Source organism: Amorphotheca resinae (genome assembly GCF_003019875.1).
Source record: "Amorphotheca resinae ATCC 22711 unplaced genomic scaffold M430scaffold_11, whole genome shotgun sequence".
NCBI lineage: Eukaryota > Fungi > Ascomycota > Leotiomycetes > Helotiales > Amorphothecaceae > Amorphotheca > Amorphotheca resinae.
Window position 1 is genome coordinate 62,634 of NW_020194481.1, and position 22,201 is coordinate 84,834.

The 22,201-nt window shown below is 50.5% G+C and overlaps 10 protein-coding genes across 10 annotated transcripts; 3 read left to right on the plus strand and 7 right to left on the minus strand.

Annotated features, from left to right (window-relative positions):
- Nucleotides 1-22: 22 nt before the first annotated feature.
- M430DRAFT_36797 (hypothetical protein) lies at nt 23-1,404 on the minus strand. The gene is made up of 3 exons (XM_024866997.1): nt 1,235-1,404; nt 871-1,042; nt 23-774 (listed from the first exon to the last, which is right to left on the minus strand). Exons 1-3 carry the CDS (start codon nt 1,391-1,393, stop codon nt 104-106), a joined length of 1,002 nt encoding a protein of 333 aa, XP_024717662.1. The 5' UTR covers nt 1,394-1,404; the 3' UTR covers nt 23-103.
- Nucleotides 1,405-1,786: 382 nt separating this feature from the next.
- On the plus strand, nt 1,787-2,552 carry M430DRAFT_53058 (hypothetical protein; the record flags this gene model as incomplete). The annotated part of the gene is made up of 2 exons (XM_024868345.1): nt 1,787-2,056; nt 2,382-2,552. 2 exons carry the CDS (start codon nt 1,787-1,789, stop codon nt 2,550-2,552), a joined length of 441 nt encoding a protein of 146 aa, XP_024717663.1.
- A 210-nt stretch (nt 2,553-2,762) lies between these two features.
- On the minus strand, nt 2,763-5,391 carry M430DRAFT_107664 (glycoside hydrolase family 63 protein; the record flags this gene model as incomplete). The annotated part of the gene is made up of 3 exons (XM_024861173.1): nt 2,763-3,023; nt 3,075-5,044; nt 5,160-5,391. 3 exons carry the CDS (start codon nt 5,389-5,391, stop codon nt 2,763-2,765), a joined length of 2,463 nt encoding a protein of 820 aa, XP_024717664.1.
- A 268-nt stretch (nt 5,392-5,659) lies between these two features.
- On the minus strand, nt 5,660-6,885 carry M430DRAFT_60938 (hypothetical protein). Its single transcript, XM_024868890.1, has 2 exons — nt 6,578-6,885; nt 5,660-6,481 (listed from the first exon to the last, which is right to left on the minus strand). Exons 1-2 carry the CDS (start codon nt 6,846-6,848, stop codon nt 5,874-5,876), a joined length of 879 nt encoding a protein of 292 aa, XP_024717665.1. The 5' UTR covers nt 6,849-6,885; the 3' UTR covers nt 5,660-5,873.
- Nucleotides 6,886-7,206: 321 nt separating this feature from the next.
- M430DRAFT_175108 (hypothetical protein) lies at nt 7,207-7,960 on the plus strand. The gene has a single exon (XM_024863689.1). It carries the CDS (start codon nt 7,416-7,418, stop codon nt 7,854-7,856), a length of 441 nt encoding a protein of 146 aa, XP_024717666.1. The 5' UTR covers nt 7,207-7,415; the 3' UTR covers nt 7,857-7,960.
- A 268-nt stretch (nt 7,961-8,228) lies between these two features.
- M430DRAFT_44655 (hypothetical protein) lies at nt 8,229-10,984 on the minus strand. Its single transcript, XM_024867714.1, has 5 exons — nt 10,791-10,984; nt 9,314-10,701; nt 8,814-9,260; nt 8,596-8,721; nt 8,229-8,541 (listed from the first exon to the last, which is right to left on the minus strand). Exons 1-5 carry the CDS (start codon nt 10,885-10,887, stop codon nt 8,425-8,427), a joined length of 2,175 nt encoding a protein of 724 aa, XP_024717667.1. The 5' UTR covers nt 10,888-10,984; the 3' UTR covers nt 8,229-8,424.
- Nucleotides 10,985-13,038: 2,054 nt separating this feature from the next.
- M430DRAFT_36801 (hypothetical protein) lies at nt 13,039-14,195 on the minus strand. The gene has a single exon (XM_024866998.1). It carries the CDS (start codon nt 13,952-13,954, stop codon nt 13,268-13,270), a length of 687 nt encoding a protein of 228 aa, XP_024717668.1. The 5' UTR covers nt 13,955-14,195; the 3' UTR covers nt 13,039-13,267.
- A 1,379-nt stretch (nt 14,196-15,574) lies between these two features.
- On the plus strand, nt 15,575-18,550 carry M430DRAFT_126646 (glycoside hydrolase family 92 protein). Its single transcript, XM_024861996.1, has 8 exons — nt 15,575-15,784; nt 15,869-15,913; nt 15,956-16,319; nt 16,371-16,861; nt 16,907-17,064; nt 17,116-17,472; nt 17,523-18,019; nt 18,073-18,550. Exons 1-8 carry the CDS (start codon nt 15,590-15,592, stop codon nt 18,375-18,377), a joined length of 2,412 nt encoding a protein of 803 aa, XP_024717669.1. The 5' UTR covers nt 15,575-15,589; the 3' UTR covers nt 18,378-18,550.
- Nucleotides 18,551-18,558: 8 nt separating this feature from the next.
- Nucleotides 18,559-19,810, minus strand: M430DRAFT_68977 (hypothetical protein). The gene has a single exon (XM_024869398.1). The coding sequence runs from the start codon at nt 19,626-19,628 to the stop codon at nt 18,741-18,743; it is 888 nt and encodes a 295-aa protein (XP_024717670.1). The 5' UTR covers nt 19,629-19,810; the 3' UTR covers nt 18,559-18,740.
- A 348-nt stretch (nt 19,811-20,158) lies between these two features.
- Nucleotides 20,159-21,141, minus strand: M430DRAFT_73315 (hypothetical protein; the record flags this gene model as incomplete). Its single annotated transcript, XM_024869534.1, has 2 exons — nt 20,159-21,029; nt 21,080-21,141. Coding segments are annotated over 2 exons (933 nt in total), but the record flags the coding sequence as incomplete, so codon positions are not given.
- Between the last annotated feature and the right edge of the window lie 1,060 nt (nt 21,142-22,201).

Genomic DNA, 22,201 nt, shown 5'->3' on the forward strand with positions numbered 1-22,201 from the left:
AGAGAATGAGACATCTACAAATCAAGAGATAAGAATTCACTATGCTTTATCTGATATCAAAAGCTATCCCTAGTCCCAACAATCACGGGCTCATGCTACTGCACTAGATCTCATCCTCCTCGTCATCAAAGTCCTCCCTATCCTCCACCCCCATCTCATACAGAATCCTCCCACCCTCACCGGGCCCCATGCCACCCCCATCCTTCTGGGCATCAAAATACGGCAAGACGACCGCCTCCCTATCCCTCCTCTGCTTCTCGGTCAATCCCAAATTAAACGTAGTCTGGACCTCCTGCTCTCCCTCCTCCTCCTCGGGCTTCCCCGTCTCCGGAAGCGCATACGCCGGATGATCATCCAGCAACGTGATGTTAGTGGTTGGCGAGAAGACGAAGACCTCGCGCACGCCGCGGCCGCTCTTCCGGCGCACTTCCATCACGACGACGAGCCCGCGCTCCCCGGGTTTAGAGAGCGAGACGAGGGCGCCCTCGCGGTGTTCGGAGAGGCCGAAGATGGGCTCGGCGAGGGAACGGTCGCGGGCGCGTTTTCGCGCGAGCACGTGGGCTAGCTGCTCAGGGCGGAGGAGGGCAGTGGCGAGGTAGGTGAGGGTGGTGAGGGGGTCTGGATGGTAGGGGGAAGGGGAGATAGGGATGTCGAGGTGGTAGGTTGCGAGGAGGGAGATGTGGGGGGCGAGGAGGAGGCTGGAGAGGAAGGGGGAGAGGTGGGCGGGATGGGTTGTGCTGAGAGGGTTGAGGGTGTCTATGATGATGAGGATTCCTAGAATTTTTTTGACTTGGTGTTAGCAAGTTGTGTTGTGTTGTATTGGTTTGGGAGTTGGAGCTTAGGGGGAAAAGTGTTAAAAGGGGGGGTTACTTGTAGGGGGGCCCGCCGCGGCGCTGGAGGCAGGGGGCGGGATGTGGGAAACGATGGCGGAGCGGAGCGCAGCCAGCGGTTTGCCACGCGCGGAGATGAAGAGATCAGTTTGGAAAGGGGTTTTCTTGCGCAATGTAGAGAAGGATACGAAAATGATCTTGCTCTTCGACACCTTTATATATATATCGAACCCTGATCAGCCCCGTTTCTTGTTGTATTCACGTGACTTATGAGAAGAAAGCCTCCCCTCCCTTTTTCTCTCCCATTGATCTATTTTTGATGTTGCAAAGGGAGATCAGGATCCAGAGTGAGCTGGAGGAAGAGAGGAAGAATAACGGAATACTATATAAATAAACAAACATACCTTGGCCCGCCTGACGAACTCGGCGATGAGCGGCGCCCCGCTTTGCTCCAGCGTATCGAGCACCAGGGTGAAGGGACTGGCGCCCTCTCGTAAATTGAGGAGCTTTTGGAAGAGGAGCGTGTTGTGCGCACGCCGCTGTTGGAGGGGTGAGGGCGGCATGATTTGTTGGTTTGGTGTTTGGATAAAGAGAGAGTGTAACGAACGGGTTTTTATTCGAGGTTTTTCAAGGAAAGAATGAAAAAGATGTCATTCGTGGTTTGGTATCGGGAGCAGCCGAAGAGGTCTGTGGTAATAGAGCGTCGAATGCTCAAAAAGTCTCTTGTATATGTGGGTGGTGTCACTTAACTCCTCTGAGTTGAATATTATGAGATCTTATATAGTGGGAATATCTTCGTCTTCATCTTCAACTCACAACTCGTTCATAGTTCAAACTGATATCACGTGATCCCCGCCCACCCCACCTCACCTCGTCTCTCCCGATCTTCCCCCCTATTCACCCCCTATTTCCCCCCATATCAGACCTCCTACATATATCACCAACCCATCATCACCATGTCCACACCCCCCAACCCGCCCCTGTACATCTACAAGATCCTTCCCTCTTCCACCCCGCCACCCTCGCCCCTCCCCCTCGCCCTGCCCGTCTCCGAGCTCGACCAGCGCGATAACTTCATCCACCTCTCGACATCGCGGCAGCTCCTCGGGACCTTGAGGAACTTTTTTGCCCATGAGGAGAAGGTTTACGTGTTGAGGATTCCGTACGTGAGGGTGCAGCGCTGGATTAGGTGGGAGGATGCAAAGGGGAAGACGGCGGATGAGGTGGTGAGTGTTTTTTTCCTCTTTTTTTTCTCTTTTTGTCTTTTTCGTGCATTGCTTCACTCGTATAATAGGAATTTTGAATATCGAATTTTGAATTGTGATATTGATCATTTTCCTTTTTGTCTTTTTTGTGCATTGCTTTACTTGTTTGATGGGATTTTGAATTTTGAATTTTGGATTGTGATATTGATCTTTTTTCCTTTAAATGGGGGGAGGGGGAGAAGATTATTTCATAACGAGCAAGCAAGCAAGAAGCCATACAAAGCTCCAGATTTCTTTCTTTATGCAGACATCGATATCAAACTCCTAACTAACGAGCTACATGCAGGGCGGCTGCTGGGACACCGAAGGCAGTATGGGGTATTTCCCGCACATCCACGGGAACGGACTCAAGTTAGGCAGAGAAGAAGTCGACGAGGTTGGGGAGTGGGTGCGTGGTGATGGGGAATGGGGAGCTGCTGGGTGGCCGTTTGGGGAGGAGGATGTGCCGACGGCTTGAGTTTGGCTGGTGGGGTTAGGAGGAGTCCTTTTTTTGTGTTTTTGCATGGGGAGAGTGGTGCTGTTTAGAGAGTATGGAGACATGGCATGTCTAGTGTCATGATATATTTTACATATCTTCTGGATATACAACATGCTTTTCATCTTACATTCCCTCCCAGAAAATGAAATCTGCACTTTTGGTATCGTTACAATGATAATCCCATGTCTCCTAGAGCTCATCATGGCCCGCGCCACCCGTCTTTAATTTCCCACCACTCAGATCGGGCATCCCCATAATCTTCACCACCAGGGACGTCCAACCTGTGAAATGCTGCGTTCGCTGACCCTTGCCTGTTTCTGGGTTAAACTGCTCCCAGGCAAAGCCCGTCTCTTTCCACGCGTTATAGACTGTCCGGACTAGGTTTAGTCTCAGGCGGTTGTAGAGGTCTTGGGACTTTTCTTGGTAAGGGCCAGGGGTTTGCGCGTATTTCTGTCGTTTTGCGTTAGTGGTGTGATAAGAGGGGGAGGGAATGGAGCATACCAGCAGCTGGACAACAGCGAGATAATTCATGTTCATCCAAATGGGCCCTCTCCAGTAATTCTCTCCCGTCCCGTAGAATTCATCCTTCTTACTCAAACTTCTTATCCCAAAATCGCTCCACAACTCCTCCTCATCGCCCAGTAAGTTAAGGAGATGACCAAGCTTCTCGCTCTCAGGATCCAGCAATCCTACCAAGAACGGGAAGAGCGAGATATATCCTTTATGACAAACCAATGAGTTCTCCTCGAAGTCATCGATCGTGGCATCGCAATAGCACTTCTCTTTCTCGCTCCAGTGCAGATCGTCAATGTTACGCAAGATGGCCGTTTCGATGGTTTGGAACTCGGCCACGTCCTCAGGGTGCTTGAGGACTGTGGCTATCTTCTTCAGTGTCTTTGTCATCATCCCCATCCAGGAGATAAGATCAACATGCAGCTCTCCCGGGTGAGGAGGTTGGGGGCGAGGGTAATCGTCAAGCCCGGACGTGAGAATGTGTTGGGGTGTGCGGCCACGCCAGCGGTAGCCTTCTTTGCTGCTGAATGCATCTCTATCGTATGACGTTAGATCCCCGGATTGTGTCTTGCGGAACCAGTAGAAGTGCTTCTTGAGTTTTGGGTACAGTTGCTCCAGATAGTAGACACCGAGTTCCGGGCTTGCTAGATGAGCAGGAATCTTGTTATCTAAAGATGGTTCCCGTGAAGTTACAACCTCCGCAGGTGCAGTGCTGTTGGCGAGCCCGAGTTTGTGGAGGAAGATATCGAGGATGAAGAAGAGAGTTGGGGGGTTGGCGTAGTGCGGGTACTGCGTCTGGAATTCCGGAGGTACCTTACTACGGGCTTCCGGACCAAGAATCTGTTCACGACCAATCCAGCCATCTTCATCCATAAGATTGAACCAGCTCTTGACAACCTCAAGAGCGAGATCCAAATCAAAGTCAATGATTGGCATGAGATGGAATCCTTCGTCCCAGAGGAAACCTCTCGGGAAGAAGGGCCTTGACGGGACGGTAGTGAAAAGCTCATATGGGCCCTCGAGCTTCTCTTGCCTCCGCCCTCTGGCCGCAGCAGTTTCCTCCCAGAAACCTTCGTTTTCCTCCTCATACTCTGGCGCGTATGATCGATCAACAACCTCGTCACCATAGAAGTAACCCAGCCCACCAAGAAGGTTGGAAAACATACTGCTACCAAATTTCTGCAGCGCCTCAAGATTGAACGGCGGTTTAGGGTCAAAGATGGGCACGAACTTACTCCAGTATTCTGACTGGACAGCACCAATTTGCTTCGAGACATCCGAGCTGGAGTATTCCTTCCCAGCAGAGCCACTCGAGAAGATGATGTCGAATTCAAAGTTGCCTTCAAACACTTTCTGGATCATATGTAGATTTCCCTCTCCCTGATCATTGGTCATGGTATAGACCTGCCACGGGGGCGGAGGGTTTGCATCCCCGTACCTCTCAAGATACTCATCAATCTGCTGCTTCAAGTTGCTGAAGAGCAGGGGCTTCACTTGCCACAGAGCCTCCGGTGGGACAGCGAAGGAATGTACAATTGTGCGATCCAACGGTTTATCGGCGTACGAGGGATGCAGGCTCGTAGGATGAGAGCCTTGGCCTTTCGTAACGACCAATTTATATTCGCCCAGACCCGCCGACTCGCCCTTGAGGCTAACGTCGCCGTCAAAGCCCAAGGGGTCCTCCTCATTCTCAACTTCCAGGGTGCCCAGCCCTTCGAGTGATGCGTAGAAAACGACGGTGGTCTTCAGATCAGAGGGACCGCCTTCTCGCACCGTCCCTCGAACTCGTGTGGCCCAAGAACCGCCGTGTTGTCCTCCAGGGATCTTCACAAACGTGGTCTCGATATCAATCTTGTTACCCTCATCATGAATGGTCTGCACACCACCTAACCTGGCATCGAATTCGTCCCAGCCATAGCCCCGCATATCATCGGATTGTTCGCAGGTATATCTAAAGTCTAACCAGAAGGTCAGCAAAGCGCACCCAAATTCTCATAGCAGCAGAAGCCGCAGATAGATATAAACAATAACAAAGCAACAGAAAGAAAGAAGGCAATGGGAAGAAGCACGTACTATGCTGCACATCCAGATAATTATCCACCTTCGCCCACATCAATCCCCCCATGAAGCTATTCGGCAGCCTCGGTCTCACCCCAAAATACAGATTCGGTCTATAGGGGCCCCATAGCAGACTCTGATTCCCCGCCCTCGCGAGCTCAGTATTGAGGATCGAAGCGTCATCCTCGGCTGTCGAGGGCGCCGCGAGCAGCGCGCCGCCCAGGAGCAGCAAATCCCGGAATCTCATGCTGTGGCAGACATGCAATTGGAGGAGTGGAAATGGGATCTCGAGGAGTTTTGGTGAGAAAAGAAAGCGCTGGTCGGGAGGGACAGGATTGATTGATTGATTGATTGATTGTGAACACCGTTGCGGCTTTGCGCGGTTGGAGTTGAGTTTATCAGCCTGTAGCGCGAGGCTGCAGGGAAGGCTCCGCACTATGCTGAATGCGTCATGGATTGGAGATTCGAGCCTCGAGGGTTGACAAGAGATATTCTCATTCATATACAGAATATACAGATGAATTGCTTCTGGTTTATTATCTATAACGGTGTGTGCTCTTTTGTACGTGAGGGATTCACGCTGTCTGTCTTCTATGCTCGACAGCCTCGTCAGTCCGCGACTCAAGGGCTGTATCTCCCAACCTGATTCTATGAAGAATCCCTGAATTCCTTCATCGATATATCTCTCTGATACCTCGAGAGCCAAGGCTTTACCTGTTAACAGCCTCTTCAATCCCGACTCGGGCTGAGCGGTCTGTTGAAGCCCCCAACCCTGTTCATATACTGCCTGTACTCCGTCTTCTTCTCCTTCCTCACCGCATAGATATCATTGCCCGCGACTTTCTTCTGATGCGTGGTTCCAAAGCCTCCGAACCCCATCATCGCCTGCATAGCAGCCATGCCATCGTCCTCAACTACTATATCTTCGTCCTCCTCTGCAGGCTCTTCCTCCCGTGGTTTCTTCCCTCCTTTCGCTCGACCCTTGCTTCCTGTGCTCGTCCCATCCATATCCATCCTGTCATGTTCTTGCGGAGGCGGCGCACCCCCAACCTTGAAGCTCACAGGAGGCGTCGCGGCCCTGTTTTTCGAGAAGCTTTCCGCGAACTCGGGCTTCGTCTTCTCGGGCTTCCTCTCCCCATCGCGATTCGTCTTTCCCTCTCGATCCACATCCCTTTCTCTTTCTCGTTCCCGCTCCCTTTCCCGCTCCCTTTCCCGCTCCCTCTCCCTCTCCCTGCGAGGACTTCGACTGCGACTCCGCCGCCGCTCATCGTCGCGGTTCCTCTCTCTATCCCTCGATCTCTCACGCGGTCGATCTCTCATTCCTCTCGCGCCACCATCTAAGCAAACCTATTAGTTCCTATTCCCTCACCATAAAGCGAGTAAGACACGCGCGTGCTCGCAATCTTCGTAAAAAGGAAAGACAGGGTACTCACCAATCCTCTCCCCCCCCTCACTCCTACCCCCCCTTCCGCCTCTCTCCTCACCCCTTCCACCTCTATACTCCCTATCTCTCTCTCTCTCCCAATCCCCACGACCTCGCGGCGACCGGCTGCGATACCGACGATGTCTCTCTCTGTCCCCATCCCTATCATCCCTCCTATCCCAATCCCGATCCCGATCGCGAGGCACGGGCGCGCGTCGCTCAGACGCATCCCACATCTGCTTGCTATCCGGTCTGCGGCGTTTGGAGGGCGGTTCGGCCATCGCAGTTGTCTTTTCGTTACGTTTTGTTGTGCTGTTGGGCTGCGAGAGAGAAGGCTGGAGCTGTCTGTTTCTTGGGCTGGCGGCTGGGCTGATTATGTAAGTTGGGCCGAGAATATTCGGTCACGTGCGTGTCTATTACTCCCTCCCGTCCTAAGGTAGTGGCATCTTAATCCGAATCTTATTGTTATCTAAGTGATCTGAAGACTTGGAATACTTGATGGGTTTTTTTTTAAACATGTCTGACTGAGTGGCGAAAGATATCAAGGGTATGAAATGAAGCTTATGTTTCTGCAATCCGGACGTAATTACTTGGATATTCACAACGGGCCTACCTACCTAGGTAAATCTACGTCGGTTTCGCCTAGTCTCTCTAGATCCTTACTTTACTCTTCAATTAAGCCTTTCCCTCTTATTCAACAACTCGAAACATACCTAAGAGACTAAATCACCGCCCGCTCTTCTTTTATCTAAAGATTCACACTCGACGCGGATTCCATTAATTACATTTCGACCAGACCTGTGCATGTGACCTCGCTTATATCATGTATATAGCAACGTCTGAATAGCATGATCAATCAATCCACAGACTCACAACACATAAAACGATCAAGGACTGTGTGTGATCTTACGAAGCCCCAACACAATGATGTCGCTTCGAATCACAGAGCTATAATCCGTCCTGCATTCTGTACCGTGAAAGTCAATTTTCACAATCTCAAACGGCAAAATGTACGCTGTGTTGGCCAACACTGTAAGTTGTTTTATTTACATGGTGCTCTTATTTCGCCCTGCTTACTTGGAGACTCCTTAAGTACTGGGACTGGGGATGGGTCCAGCATCTATACAAAGAGCTCGCGAGGTAGCCTAAGCTCTGCAGAAAACAAAGTCGACGACCTCTGGACCGCTATTTGTACCTGGCAGTTCCCAATCACGGAGGATTACCTCATCCGTGTCCGAGACCGACTCATCCCGTCCAAGCCAGGTTCACCAGACATCACCATCGAGTAGCTCCAGAATGGAAAACCTTCTATAATTATCATTATAGAGAACAGGCGGGCATCATGCACCACGCGAACCTCAAGTTGGACCAACGCCAATGCTCAGTTGGGCAAGTACCTAGATATCGAGCTGCAGCGCAAAGGCCCCTCGCCAGAATTTCAAAATTGGTCTTGTCGCAATTGGGCGTTATGTCCGCTTCTATAGGCGTGAGGTGACAGATGATAAGGGAGAGGAGATTGAGGACTATCCGGGTACTGGTGGGAAAGCATACCAAATCAGGGATGGCAGAGTGGAGGTCTAGGACATACTTCCGACGATTCAAGAGGAAAGAAAGAGTTGTCGCAACACGAGAGTGCGATATCGTCTTTTCTCCTGGTGAGCTAGGGGGGATAGCTAGGGTAGTATAGAACGGGCCTAATAGCGCTGTTGTCCGATTTCGGGTCGTCAACGACACAACAATGAGGCTGATTTGGGAGTCTGCGAGGCGATCGACCTATATTTTGAGATTCCGTTATACCTATGACGGAACCGATTTTCTACCTCTTCATGTATATATAGAGCCTCTAGACCCTTACCTTCACTCTTCAATCGAGTCCGTTTCTCCTATTTGACAAGTAGTCAACGTAGAGGGCTTTGAAAGCTCTTCAACGAATTCTGAAATGATACCAAGACAGGCCATACCCGAAGTTTGAAGCTATCATCATCCACGTAAGTTGCCAACCTGGTTCACAATTCGGATTTTACTTACCCATTCTGTATAGAGACCTGTGAGGGTTGTTCCAGGAATAATTGCCACTGGTCTCAGCGAGTAAGGCTGCTCTAACGAGCGCAGCTCGCCATGAAAATGTTTCTGTCGTCCTCTATTGGTAGAGATCTACGAAGCTTCAGTTTGCAGCAAGCAAGATATAAGGGTATGATTGCTTGAATCAAACATGTACAACTAGGTCTGGGGAGACAATCACTTACTTGGAAGGATCTCAATTTTCCGACACCTTCGGGATGAGCGAGGGAAGTTTTAAGATCGACTTCAATCGTCTCAATAATTTCTCCCCCTGCGCCATCAATAAGAAAGTACAAGGTATCACATGAAGAGAGTTTGTAAGGTTGGTGACCTAACCTTTGAATGTTGCCAGTATCGTAGTGAAAGTCAATTGCCCAGATGTAGTCACCGGAGCAGAGAACCGAGATTTTCGTTAGAGGTTCAAGAATAGTGGCGCCCCCAAATAATGTATAGCAGAAAGGTCGAAACTCAGAAGAATTAGAGGTATTTATGCCTGGAAAACAAGTCTCGTTCAGGTGCAAACGGGTTTCCGGGATATTTGGATACCACAAGGCGCTATCTCGTAAGGACTCTGCTTTATTTGCTGCACCCTCGAATGTCTCTGCAATTGCCAAGCTAACCATTTTGAATCCCTAGCACACCGTATCAATGAATTGGTGACAATATGAAAAGAAGTAGCACTTACGTCGAAACCTGCCTCGAGCACAGTAATAGACTGGGATGTTGCGAGACGGCGTGTTTTAGGTAGATCCTTTGGACAGCCAAACCATTTCGACAGTTGCCCAGTACAACTGATGAATTGTAAAGCGCGGACACCTCTTAATCCTATCGCCAGGATAAATCCTTGTACGCCTGTTGTATCCATGAATTGCTCCGTAAGGGATGATCCTTTCCCTCCCACCGTATATCCCAAACGAACTTCCAACCCTTCATTAGGGATAAAGCGAAGCCCCGTAACATAAGTCGCGTTCCCGATTGAAATGGTACAGACAGCAACTTGACGAAGGAGAGTCGGGATAGAAGTACGTTGTGTATGAAATCGTTTGCAGCCTGTTACAAATCCAGAAGTTCCTACTCTATGTTGAAGCGGCTGAAGATCTCCATGCATCTCCTTCCATGTCAGTTTGACTTCATGACCGTCAAGTGGACGTAATGCTAGACTACCGGTCCAATGCATGCAGGCCAATTCTGAGAGTGGTGACCGGATAAGTCCCCAGATACGTTTTCTGTTTCGCAATCCTCGTGAGCGATGCAAAGCCTTCCCCATTCTGAAGTAAAGCGATCTCCAATCAAGTTCACCCTTGTATTCCTGCGCCTCAAAGACAAAGTCGAGTTCGAAGGGAGGGTAGAATCTGGAGGCCCAAAATGACGGCCCCAAGACGGATGGAATAATCTTTGCCAACCCCTTGGAGGTTCGATCTAAAGTCCTGACCTCGTCTGTAGGCAGGTAGGTCACTATGTGGCCCAAAACTTCCAAAGGAAGTCTCGTGAAACAATTGGACACTGCTCCATCTATCAGATTTAGCTTTGTTGACTTGACTCCCCGCCTCGTGACACAATTGGACCCTAATTCATCTATTAGATTCAGCTTTGTTGAATTGACTCTCCGCCTCTTTGGCATGCCCAGCTGCGTTCTTTGCAAATGTTCTTTTAATTCCGGTATATTCCAAGGATCTGCCTGTCGGTATCGATGAAGTTTAGGCTGTTCAAGCGGGTCAAGATCCTGGTCCCATGGATACGTATTCTTTAGACGAACTATTCCCCCATAGTCATGATCCCAGCTCAGGCCAAGATACTGAAAGGGGCACGACTTGCAGATTTCCAGGAGACGCGCCACGGGTACCGGTTCGGGTTGAAAGAACCTCTGAAGGAGAGAATAGCACACGGCGTGAAGAATGAAGCCATGCCGACCCTCATCTGGGAACTGGACCATCATAGACAATTCATTTTCGGCAGGAAACTGATACCCTTCGTCGTCCCATCGCGCATCGTAGCAAAAAGGGACTACGTAGAAGGACCCGTTCGGATCATGATTGAGGCCAACGCCAGACACCCTGGGCTCTCGAAGGTTACCTGGGCCAGAGAATATTTAAGCTCGGTGGCGACTATTAGCACTTCAACTGCAGAGCATGGCTGCTCAGAAACGAAGAGCAGATACTTACCAGCGCGAAACTCTGCAAGCCAGGAAACCTCCGAGTCACGATCACCAGACTGAACAATGTCACCACATATAATGCAAGAAAAGAACACTGGACTCATGGTAATATGAGTTTGAATATGATAGCGAGAAAGGGCTCGATCCAAAAAAGGTAACAGACAGCTGGCTCGAGGCAAACAACAAATAGCTTTAATTTTTATGTTTGGATTTTTGAAAATATTGTAAACAGTGTTATCAAGAGGGCAGTTTGTATTCTCTACCTTAAAGGTGAAGGCTTAGGCAGACAGTACTGTGACAGTCTCTCCTGATTGATCATACTTATGATCATACTGAGATCATCATTTGATAAGCCTATATATAAAGACTAGCATTTTATTAAGACTGTCTTCTTTAAAACGATCATTCATGACTATGCTATCCTCGCTTAAATGGCCGGCCATCACTCTTCTAGTACTTGACTATCCTTTTTAATGATTGTCTTACCTTACCTACTTACAAAGACTGTCCCTCTTATTCTATTTACTTATTTATTTATTCATTACCTTTTTGCCTACTGAGTAGCCTCCTGAACAAAGAGTTGCGTTCACGTGCGGTCCAAATATTTAAGCGATTCGGCTTGACGACTTTCTGTTCAACTTTCTTCTTCCTCTACCCGGAGACTCATTAATATCATGTTTCCTTCTCCGAGATCTAGGAATCTCAAAACAGGATAAAAAAAGGCAAAGTCAGCGACCGCACCGGTAGCTAATGAACAAGTCGTTCGTTCTACCGCGGTTCCTCACAAGCAGAAATAGAACAATGACGCTCCCCTTTTCCCTAGCCTCCCCCAACGCCGCGTCACTCCTCCCACCTCTCCTCTACGTATCGCAGCATTCACCATGATCTATCCAACGACCTCATCCAATCCTCTGAGGCCCCGCCGGTGAGACAAGAGCCGGGCACGCAGAGACCGATCTCCGACCTCAGATCGAGAGCTGGGATTCGCGCCGGACTTCCCCACGCCAATACTCCGCCTACGCGTCCCGGGCCCACGAGGCTACGGACTGTGCCGATCTCTCGGGTGCGGCGGTGTTCACTGTTTTGGTCAATGTCTTATATTCATATATAGAGAGGGAGTAGCGTTCCTTTCTTTGGCTTGCGTGCTGTTGTTTACTTGCGTTTTCGTGTCTCGTCAGGAAAAACACATCGTCTTCATTCTTGCCTTTTCAAAGTTGAATCCATCGCGTCTTTGGAGTCGATATATATATCTAATTATCTATATATACGAAAGCCTTGAAAGATGCAGTTCTCTACCGTCGTCGCGTCCTTGTCGACCTTTGCCAGTCTGGCGGCTGCTCAGGGCTGGGGCTGGGGCCTGGGCGGTCCCGGTGGTGGTTGGGGATGGAACGGCGGTCCTGAATGCGCTGTACGTATATTGATATTTATATTTACGTTCTTCTTTTTTTATATACTTTAATCCCTATCCCCCCTCCTTCTCTCATTCCCTCCTACACAGCACAACCCTCTCTAACAACAAACCTCCCCCCAGACATCCTGCTTCTCCTCCGCCTTCCCCTCCTACACAAGCGCCTGGTCTCACCCCTGCGCCACCCCCAGCGACTTCTCCAGCTGTATCACCAGCGCCTGCTCCACCTCCCTAACCAACACCCACACCGAATCCTACACCTCTATCTGGGCCGCCCGTTCCTCGCTGTGTTCTTCCTGGTCCAGCTGCGCCAGCGACTCCTCCTGCACCAACTCCGACTTCCCCGCTCCCACCAACTTCCCCGCCTGGGGAGAGGGCCGCGGCCCTCATGGCTGGTACACTGTCACTGTGACCGATGGCGAGACGACGGGCTGGTCCACTAGGACCGTGACGGTGACGACCACGGCCGCTGGTGGATCGGGCCTGGAGACCGTGGTTGCGACCCAGACGGGCACGCGTGTCGCCGCTGCGGCGGCGGGCACGGATTCGGGAAGCGTGCCGTCATCGACGTCGACGAGCGAGGCGGCGGGTGCAAGAGGCGTGCAAAGTATGGGCGCATTGGTGGCGGTGGTGTTGATGGCTATGGTGGTGCTGTGATCCGATGGGTTCACGACTCTGGATCCCTCTCCGAACTGTTGATGGATAATGAATTGTAAGGGAAAGGAACAGAAGTTCCGAGGTGCTTGATGGAGAGAGATGAAATTACGGTTGGGAGAAAAAGGCAATTGGAAGACGAAACCATGAATTAATGATAACTCGCTTTATGATACTCTACTTACTTTAGTACCCCTGAGTCCTGACCCTGAAAGCTCGCTGCCTGAACAAAGAAAGATATTTAACGCGTCGCTGGAATGACGATCAGCATACACCACACCACGGTGCCTCTATAATGATAGTACTTGATGCACAACCCCTCTGTCTAATTTCTCTTCCACTTTATTCCTCCCTTCGAGCTCTCGCCCTCCTCATGCTGCGTCATGCTCTGAGTACGTCGACTGTCATGTAAATTAGTAACACTATGCGCAAGCACGGGAGACGAACACCAACGAATTCTCAGACTGAGGCTCCTCCGGCCTCTCAACATGGACCCAACCATCGTCCGCCTCCACCTCCGCCCTCTGGGTCCCCGCCCTCTGCATCTCCATACCACTCGTCCTCCTAATCGCCGAAACTCGCATCGGCTCACCCCTAGAACTCCTCCTAAACCTTCTTAACGTGCGTCCCAACTGTGCCAGCGCCGGATTCCTCCTCTGCCTATCCCTCTGCGCAGCTTGATATTCCTCAAACGTCGCAAATTCTGTATCTGCTAAAACTCCCATGTACAGATGAGCTCTAGGGTGCGACGCCACGGCCGAAGGAAGGCCCGTGGTGGGTGTATTGCTCCTGATAATAGGGCTGTTCCGGGGCCCGAGTCCATAATCTGGAGCGGGCGGGAGGCGGAGTGCGTGTTCGACGGGGCCGAGGACGGGAGTACTGGGCATGGATGGGATGATGGGACTGTTCGGGAGAGGCCTGCGTGGGGTGGTGGGAGTAAGCTGGCTGGGTTGGGAACGTGGACGAGGGTGGGGACGTGTAGGTAGGATTTGACCGTCTTCGAGGCGGGCCCGGAGGCGGGGACGTAGGGCCATAGTTAGCGGCTCGTCCGAGTCTGAGTTGGACTCTGCGGTGGGCGTTTTGAAGGATCCGGGCATTTGGGTGCCCATGATGAGGTCGTGGACGTGTGGTTCGGATGAAGTCGGCGGAAGTGGACGGTTGTATGAGCTGTGGTGGGTCAGTCAGTTGGTGTTGAGCTTTTGGAATTATCTTAGGATACTAACATATCTAGAATGGCCACTTGCGAGAGTGTACTGGTAATTAAGATATTCCTATGTTAAACGATTGTCGATGATTTAACAGTATAGAAGAGTTGTAAAGTGAATTTTTTGATGTTGATATTGTCCTAGGTGCTTGCTGATGATAAAAGGTGGATTGCACCTCGGTGATCGCACCTGCCAGACTGCCAGACGAACTTGGACAGTAGGAAGGAAACTATAAATTTAAGAAAAGCTTTTTAAACGAAGATCATGGGAAGGGCTTTCTTGGAGCTGTTCACTGTTGATGCTGATTTGATATTTATCTTTGGCTTGGAAACGTAGATCCAGCCCTCGCCCAGCTTGGGCAGTTTCTGTGTAATAATGGCGGAAGAACGCAATAGGATCATGGCTTCAAAATGTATAAAGTAAAAATCAGTAATTGAAAAGGAAGCTAAATTGAAGTTATAGTCAGAATAAATATGATAAAATCGTGGGCACATAGGTAAGTCGCGGCAACTTGAAGAAAGACACCGACTTCGGTATATGGACTTCTCTAAAATCAGCTCTCTGGAAAACCTCGTAGTCCCGGAATTGCGGACAGAAGCATTTGCGTATAGATTTTTCGTTGTCTTTTCACTGAATTCTAAGGGTTCTCGGGAAGTTGTTGATAGATGGTAGGTGATGTTCAGACCGCCCCCTATTTCCTCGCTTATGGAATATCCGTTTCTTGATAAACTGCCGAGGTTCAGGCGAGACTGTTACTAAGCAGGGATGATTATTTCCTCTCTATAGCAACACCCACGTGAGCGACCTCCGAGAAATCTCACCTTTCATGCAGCCTCAGGCAGCCCAGGCATTAATTAGCGCGTGGTAGAGCCAAATCCCTAAAGCCTTACCTAACATCTATGCTCTATGATAAATGAAACTAATATATTCAAGAAGCGCTATATCAGGGCGTTAAAACGCACTCTTTAGAATTTTGATATGGTATTGTGGGGTAGAGATATAGGTGGGTAGAAAGTTTTGTTGCACGTCGCAGTTTTGCGCAGCCCACCTGCAGTTATGATGGGGAGTGATTTTTTTGGCCAGCCTCAGGCATTCAGGCTCCTGTTCTACTACTCTCCGTTTATTATCGCTGAATGGCCTGGAAACTTTGTACAAGCAATTGATATGCTCATTCTGAAAGAGTAACTTTGATATTTTCCACCGGTGGCTCTAATAGGATATTTTCTCTCTCTTGTCTATAAACCCTATGCTCAGGATCAGCGTCAAGAAGCCTGCAAGTGCGGCACTGCGGGTTTAGTGGTGAACCCCGCTGACTTTATGTAACGTTGGAGATCTGGCTGATGGACTTAGAGGGCTTGGGAAGCGGCAGCGGCTCTGATTAAGACACCAAAGCGGTGACGCTCAAAGATGGGGGTGTTGATCAATGATCTCACTGAAATCCCGTAGTCTTGAGGTCCCAAGGCATTGATAGGTTGCTTCAGTTTTACACGGCAATCAGGTCTGAAGATGACATTTGACGGGTTTTTATGGCTACTCGCCATGATTTTCCCGAGCTGCGGGGGCTCTGTGGCTGCGGCAGAAGATCTGACAAAATACGTCAATCCTTTCATAGGAACAGAAGGCCAAGGCTACCCGGGAACAGCCATCAATGGCGGGAACGTATTTCCAGGAGCGGCGATGCCATTCGGAGTGGTAAAGTTTGGAATTGATACAACAGCTTTCGACTGGACGAATGTTGATGCAGATGCTGGGTAAACACCAGATGGCTACGGTATGACCAGCCGAGTCTCGTTTCAATCGAAAGCAGCAGACTAACAGATTCCAGTTACTGGGTTCAGTATGTTGCATGAGAGTGGCACAGGAGTATGCCTATGATCCTGGGCAGATTTATGTTGACAATACCAGGGAGCACCGACCTATGGCTTCGTTCATCAAATGCCACTCTCAACCCTCGAAGGCGTCAATGTGTTGAATAAGTTCACCTACATGCAAAAGCGGACCAGCTTAGATGTAGCAAATGTGGGCTACTATAAGACCGAATTAGCAAATGGAGTCACTGCCGAGCTCTCCGCCACGAATCATGCAGGAATCATTCGATATCAATATCCTGAAAGCTCAGAGAAACATATCCTCGTGGATGTCTCTCATGTGTTGCCATCCTCTTCAGAAGCTCAGCATTCTCAGTTCTATAGCAATGGCTTCTTGACACGAAGTTCCGATGGAAGAATGTATCAGGGATATGGAGTGTATCGTGGTGGCTTCAGTAGCCGTAGGTGGTATCGGCCTCTCTATAAAAGGAAGTATACTGACTGATATACAGGTCCTGATGCGCCTGTATACTTCTGTGCCGAGTTTAATATAAGGCCGGATAAAGTACAGCTTTTCTCAGGCCAATACACTGACCCATATTGGCCAAACAGTACAGAGTTCCACCCACCAGTTTTCACTGAAGCAACATCTATCATCGGTAGTCATCAGTCGCATTATGGCTACGCAAGGAGGGTTGGTGGGCTATTTACTTTTCCCTCTAATATTACCACTCTCAGCTCCCGACTTGGTGTATCGTTTGTCTCTTCTGACATAGCTTGCCAATACATCTCATCGGAGCTTCCAACTTGGGATCTCGAACCGGTAGTATCTGCGGCGAAAATGCAGTGGAATGAGGAAGTGCTGCCCAAAGTGACCACGACAGACTTGAGTAATAACACGCTGCTGGGAATGCTTTACTCTGGACTGTACAAGATGCATCTGATGCCTTCTGATCGAACAGGCGAGAATCAGAATTGGGAGACGGAAGAACCGACCTACGATGTAGGTACAACCTTCGCAATTAATATGGGGAACTAACATGACAAGGATTTCTATACACTCTGGGATACATTTCGTTGCCTGAATAGCTACCTGGTGCTTACCGCGCCGATGCGAGCCGCAGGTATCATAAGATCACTTATTGATATATGGCGATTTGAGAGGTTTTTGCCCGATGCCCGATCAGGCAATTACAATGGGAGAGTGTAAGTGACTAGTAGCTCTTCATCAAAGGTAGATACTGATGGTCGAAATAGTCAAGGAGGCTCAAACGCCGACAACGTGCTCGCTGATGCATATGTCAAAGGTCTTTCCGCGCCTGAATACGGCATCAATTGGACGGATGGCTACGCAGCAATGAAGACAAATGCAGAAGTAGTCCCTTACAACACATTCGATGCAGGGGATCCAACCGGCAGTGTGAAGGAAGGTCGAGGTGCCCTTCCAGACTGGCTAAGTCTAGGCTATGTCAGCATGTACGATGCGGTTGAGGGCACGGGGTTTGGACGATCTATCTCCAGGACAGTCGAGTATGGCTTGAATGACTTTGCGTTGAGCCAAGTTGCAAAGGACCTCATGCCAACGGACTACGCTAAGTACTTCAATCGCTCAGCGTAAGTGAAGGACCCTCACCTCAGGGACGGGACTGATCCGGGGTTTGTAGCGGCTGGCAGTATATCTGGCAGCACAACCTTACCAGCCTCAACTTCACTGGGTTCCTAGCACCACTCTATGCAAATGGGACGCGTGATCCCTCATACAGCCCACTGAACTGTGGCGTGTGGTGTTCGTGGTCAGATGTGACCTACGAAGGATTACCCTGGGAATACTCTTGGACTATACCATATGACATGGAGACATTGATATCTTTCATTGGTGGACCCCGCATGGCTGAATCTCGACTCGATGCAATGTTCATCCCGGGACTGCAGGATGGCAGCGTCGGCGCAGGAAACGGAGCAGGCACAGCGATCTTTAATCCCGGCAACGAGCCCAGCTTTGGCACTCCCTTCCTCTATAATTACTTGGGCCGTAGGCAATGGAAGAGCGTGATGCGGAGTAGACAAATTGTGAATCATTATTATTCCAATGGTCGTGATGGTGTTCCCGGGAACAGTGATGCAGGGGCTCTAGAGAGCTGGATGGTATGGAACCTCCTGGGTAAATCTTACAACTCTCATTTTATTGACAAAATACTAATAAATTGAGACCAGGTCTTTACCCCATCGTAACCCAACCAATCTCCCTCCTCCTCTCCCCCTGGTTCAGCGACATAACCCTATCCGTCTCCAACAATAAGACCCTACGCATCACCACCTCCGGACTTTCGAATGGCCCATACATACAAAATGTAACCACAAATGGTATCCCATGGAACAAGAGCTGGGTCACGCACGATGATCTTATTGGTGGGGCCGGGGGGAAGATCCATTTCGTCCTGGGAAGTAACCAGACGGAATGGGATGTTGGAGATGTGCCGCCCAGCCCGGGACATCAGGATTTGGGGATTAGGAATTGATGGTTTGGATCTTGTAATGAATGGTTCGGGGTTGGGACTGGAGGGGGTTGTAGGTACGTTGAGGACGGGGTTATACCTGTAGATGCTATAGACCGTGCAACTCCATGACCGACGAGATCCCCTGAAAACAGGGAGCGAGCATCAACGAGAGATATATCAACAACGAATATGACACGTATTGGCGATTTGCCACTGATGAAAGCTTCATTAGGATTATTCTCACATTCTGTCTGCTCCTCTCCAGGAAGATCCAAACCCCAACTCAAAGTTCTTCATATTGCCTCCCCAGAACGCCATGCAATGTATGATACCAAACATAAAGACTCCCTTCCCATACTCCAAACCAGCTCGCCAAGCAAGAACCTATCTATAACCCCTTGGACCATTCGGACCCCTCCCCGCCGCAGGTCCGCTCGGCAGTCCCTGTCTCCCTCCATAACCACCTCCACCAAACTCACTCTCCGTCGCCGCCCACGGACTCGTAGCCGCCACGAACGGCCTCTCCCCTCCGCCGCCCCTAACTCCCGCATACCCTCCTTCCGGCGGCGCAAATCGATCCTCGTAGCTATTGCTGCTGCCCCCTCCTCGCAAGCCCCCCGACGCATGCGCCTGCACCTGCCGAACCGCCTCCGCCATCCGAGGCAGGTCTCTTTTCGGCTGTGCCAGTTTCCGCAGTTTATCTTTGGCGCTCGTGAACCCTCCCACCGCCGCCTCTCCTCCTCCTCCCCGTCCCACCACGCTCTGATAACTACCCGCGCGCTGGCTCGGCAGCGGCCTTGCCTGTACCTGCGGCTCAACTCCTCCTCCTCCTCCTCCTGCACCCGCTGGGTGCACTGTCTGGTGGCGCAAGAATGGATTTGGTCTCGTAGCGCTGGAAGCCGGGGGCGTGCGCGCGCTGCTCGGCGTCGTCGAGGGCGGTTGTAGCCGGCCCGGGCTGCTCTGCTGTGGCTGGGTGTCCCAGAGGGAGCTCAACGATGCGCTGCCGCTCCCTTGGTTCAGGCCGCCGTAGCTGGCGCCGACGGTGGGCGTGTAGAGGGCGGGCTGGACGACGGCGGGTGGTGGTGCTTTGGGGTCGGGGGGCAGCCAGGCGGGGAACTGTCGCCCCTTTTCGGTGTAGTAGGCGCGGAGGACGCGGCAGAGGTGGGTGTCGTCGGGAGTGTCGCCGTCGTTCTCGTTGGGGAGGAGATTTTGTCGAAGAGTTGCGACGCGGGATGTGGTGGTTGTGAGGAGGGAGGAGAAGTAGGAGGCCATGTTGAGGGGCGATGGAGGTGCTTGCTGGCGGCGGAGTGGCCTCTCGCCGGGGAGGCAAGGTGCTGGGAGATGTGCTGTAGAGGGAGTGTGAATTGCTTGGAGATCTTTGTTGTGGATAGGAGGTCGACAGGAACGTGTTATGGAGATTTGATCGTAGAATGCTTGGTGTTGTTGGAGATGGATGTGGCATGTTACAGAAGAGAGGTCGAAACACCTTTGGGGCGGCCCCACATTTGGCCGGCTGAAGAGAAGCGGGAGTCGGGGATATCACTGCAAATACGAATAGAAAATAGAAATACGAATAGAAATATAAATATAAATATAAAATACAATCATAGACCTTCAATCGTCTTCTTGAACCGTTTTCTCTGTTTTCTTGGTATTGAGCTCACATGTAAAAACGAGCTGTAGCTGTCTAATCCATCGTAGTAATTTTTGCTCGCACCCCACAACCACCCAGAACTCCAAAACATAGTTCAAAAACACATCCCAGGTCAAGCCATTGCCGATTGTCGTGGAGCTGCCTCCATCTCCTCCTCGTACTCGATCTCCATTCTTGGGTGCTTCGGCTTGGGCTTCTTCGACACCGGTGCTCTCTTCCTCTTTGCGCCCGCAGTATCCTTCGACTCGTCTTCACTGCTGTCACTCTCGCTGTCGCTGTCTTCCTCATCACCAGTCTCCTCCTCTTCTTCACTTCCAAGCCAATCCTCTATATCATGCAAATCTTCTTCCTCCTCATCCAGATCACTGACATACTCCACCTCTCCAACCCCTTCTTCATCTTCGAATTCCTCTTCATTCTCCAACTCCTCTTCAATCCCCTCGTCCAAGTCCTCATCTCTGGTCCCCTCGCCACCCCTCTCCAATCCCTTCAGCACCTTCTTCCAGATCTGCTCGCTGACGTTCAATGGCTGGTCGCCATACGCGCCACTTCTCAATCTCTCAATCAACTCTCTCTCAATAGCTCGCTCCACCTTGGCCGCCGCCTCTGCCTTCCTCTCTCTCGTCTCCTCCCTCCTCTTCACCTTCGGCGCCAACCGCGGCACCAGCTTCTCACCCAGCCTCTCATCCTCTCTCGCCAGCCGCCTCATCCTGATCGCGACCTGTGTCAACCGCGTCAATCGCTGCTTGCATTTGTGCACCAGGAACTTCGGCCAGTATATCAGGCGCTCATCGACCTGCTCTAGCGCTTTGGCATAGTTCTGCGACAGCTTGATCCGCTCCCACAGCTTAGCAGGCGTGTGGGCCCGCTCGATCGTCTTCATGTACAGGTAGAGCGTGCCCGACCCGGGGTGGGCGCGGACGGTGGCATAGCGGCTGTTGGCGAGGGGGCAGGATTGCCGGTTGCAGAGTCCAGTGACGTTGTACTCGTTGCGGCAGAAGGTCTTCTCTTTCGTAGTTCTGCGGTGGTCATGGTTAGCTTGGAGACGGATGGGGGACGAGCAGCGTACTTGAGTTTGAACGAGCAGAACTGCTGGTTTATGACTTGCCAGACGATTTCGTCTGAAGACATGATGGGCAGCTGATTCGTATCAGTTGCGGCGAATCAATCAAGAAGAGGCGAAAGTAGCCCTCGAATTGTTTTCGAGGGGCAAGTGGTGTTGTGATGGGTATCTAAATTATTTCGAGATTCGTGGTATGGGGTATTGAGGTTCTCTCGTGTGCAAAAATACTTCCGACTTTTTTTGCGGCAGAATTTCAGCGGTGAGATGTCACGTGCTTGTCCCGCTTCTCCAAACGACTTCCCGCGACCTCTTCCCTCTCCTCTTCTCGTGAACGTCTCATTCAGAAATGCATATGTGATGGTGTGATATTGTAGTACAATATCTGCCTTATTTTGATACAGAAGGTTGCTGTCTTCATGAACAGTACAGAATCTTTACATCATCCCCAGCATTTCTGTTCGCATCCCATCTTTGAGGAATCCCAAATCCTCAATAGTCAATCGTGTTTGTTGCTACTGCATCTATGGGATGTTCAGCTATAACAGAATGGTCAAGTGCGATAGCTATCATGGAACCCCTTTCAACTGTCCCAAAGTTCCACTCTCTTTCATTGAAAGCCCTTAAGTAACGGCGAGTCTTGAGATCAGCCGAAGCGAATCTGACTTTTCAATTGGGCCTGCGGTTGAAGTCACATACTCTCATCTAGAGGAATCAAGGAAATTTGGATGGAAGCTGAATCAGGTTTCTTTCTTTGGTGCCTGACGCAAGTTGTCTTATGGCCCTGACGTGTTTGATCTTGATTCGCGCCCAGGTCTTGAAAACCAGATTTTGCGCTGGTGGTATACTTTCCCTTGTGTGTGCTTATTCTTCTCTTCTGTTATCCGAAATGTTTTGTCATGGAAAACCGCCTTACGAGGGAGTCTGCCCAATAATCTTGGCTATATCTTTTTCTTAGCAGCCAGGAAGGTGGAGGAAGGTCACTAGAGGGAAGATGCACCAGTACAGAAGCTGTCCCTAGTGTGGAAGCTTGTCTTTGATCCATGGTACTGCACATCTTCACGGCACGGTCAGTCTTTCCAAGAAGAAACCCCGGGTTCAAATGGATGATGCCTCACACGATGCAACAAC

What these genes read in the sequence shown, in the direction of transcription:
- M430DRAFT_68977 (XM_024869398.1), bottom strand. Translation starts at nt 19,628, where the DNA reads ATGGCCTCCTACTTCTCCTCCCTCCTCACAACCACCACATCCCGCGTC.
- M430DRAFT_60938 (XM_024868890.1), bottom strand. Translation starts at nt 6,848, where the DNA reads ATGGCCGAACCGCCCTCCAAACGCCGCAGACCGGATAGCAAGCAGATG. An exon ending in TGAGGGGGGGGAGAGGATTG is followed by an intron (nt 6,482 to 6,577) that starts GTGAGTACCCTG and finishes AGGTTTGCTTAG; the next exon opens with ATGGTGGCGCGAGAGGAATG.
- M430DRAFT_126646 (XM_024861996.1), top strand. Translation starts at nt 15,590, where the DNA reads ATGATTTTCCCGAGCTGCGGGGGCTCTGTGGCTGCGGCAGAAGATCTG. An exon ending in CAGCTTTCGACTGGACGAAT is followed by an intron (nt 15,785 to 15,868) that starts GTTGATGCAGAT and finishes GCAGACTAACAG; the next exon opens with ATTCCAGTTACTGGGTTCAG. An exon ending in CGGAAGAACCGACCTACGAT is followed by an intron (nt 16,862 to 16,906) that starts GTAGGTACAACC and finishes TAACATGACAAG; the next exon opens with GATTTCTATACACTCTGGGA.
- M430DRAFT_44655 (XM_024867714.1), bottom strand. Translation starts at nt 10,887, where the DNA reads ATGAGTCCAGTGTTCTTTTCTTGCATTATATGTGGTGACATTGTTCAG. An exon ending in TGCTCGAGGCAGGTTTCGAC is followed by an intron (nt 9,261 to 9,313) that starts GTAAGTGCTACT and finishes ACGGTGTGCTAG; the next exon opens with GGATTCAAAATGGTTAGCTT. An exon ending in GAAAATTGAGATCCTTCCAA is followed by an intron (nt 8,722 to 8,813) that starts GTAAGTGATTGT and finishes GAAGCTTCGTAG; the next exon opens with ATCTCTACCAATAGAGGACG.
- M430DRAFT_175108 (XM_024863689.1), top strand. Translation starts at nt 7,416, where the DNA reads ATGATCAATCAATCCACAGACTCACAACACATAAAACGATCAAGGACT.
- M430DRAFT_36801 (XM_024866998.1), bottom strand. Translation starts at nt 13,954, where the DNA reads ATGGGCACCCAAATGCCCGGATCCTTCAAAACGCCCACCGCAGAGTCC.
- M430DRAFT_36797 (XM_024866997.1), bottom strand. Translation starts at nt 1,393, where the DNA reads ATGCCGCCCTCACCCCTCCAACAGCGGCGTGCGCACAACACGCTCCTC. An exon ending in AGTTCGTCAGGCGGGCCAAG is followed by an intron (nt 1,043 to 1,234) that starts GTATGTTTGTTT and finishes ATATATATAAAG; the next exon opens with GTGTCGAAGAGCAAGATCAT. An exon ending in CGCGGCGGGCCCCCCTACAA is followed by an intron (nt 775 to 870) that starts GTAACCCCCCCT and finishes AAAAAATTCTAG; the next exon opens with GAATCCTCATCATCATAGAC.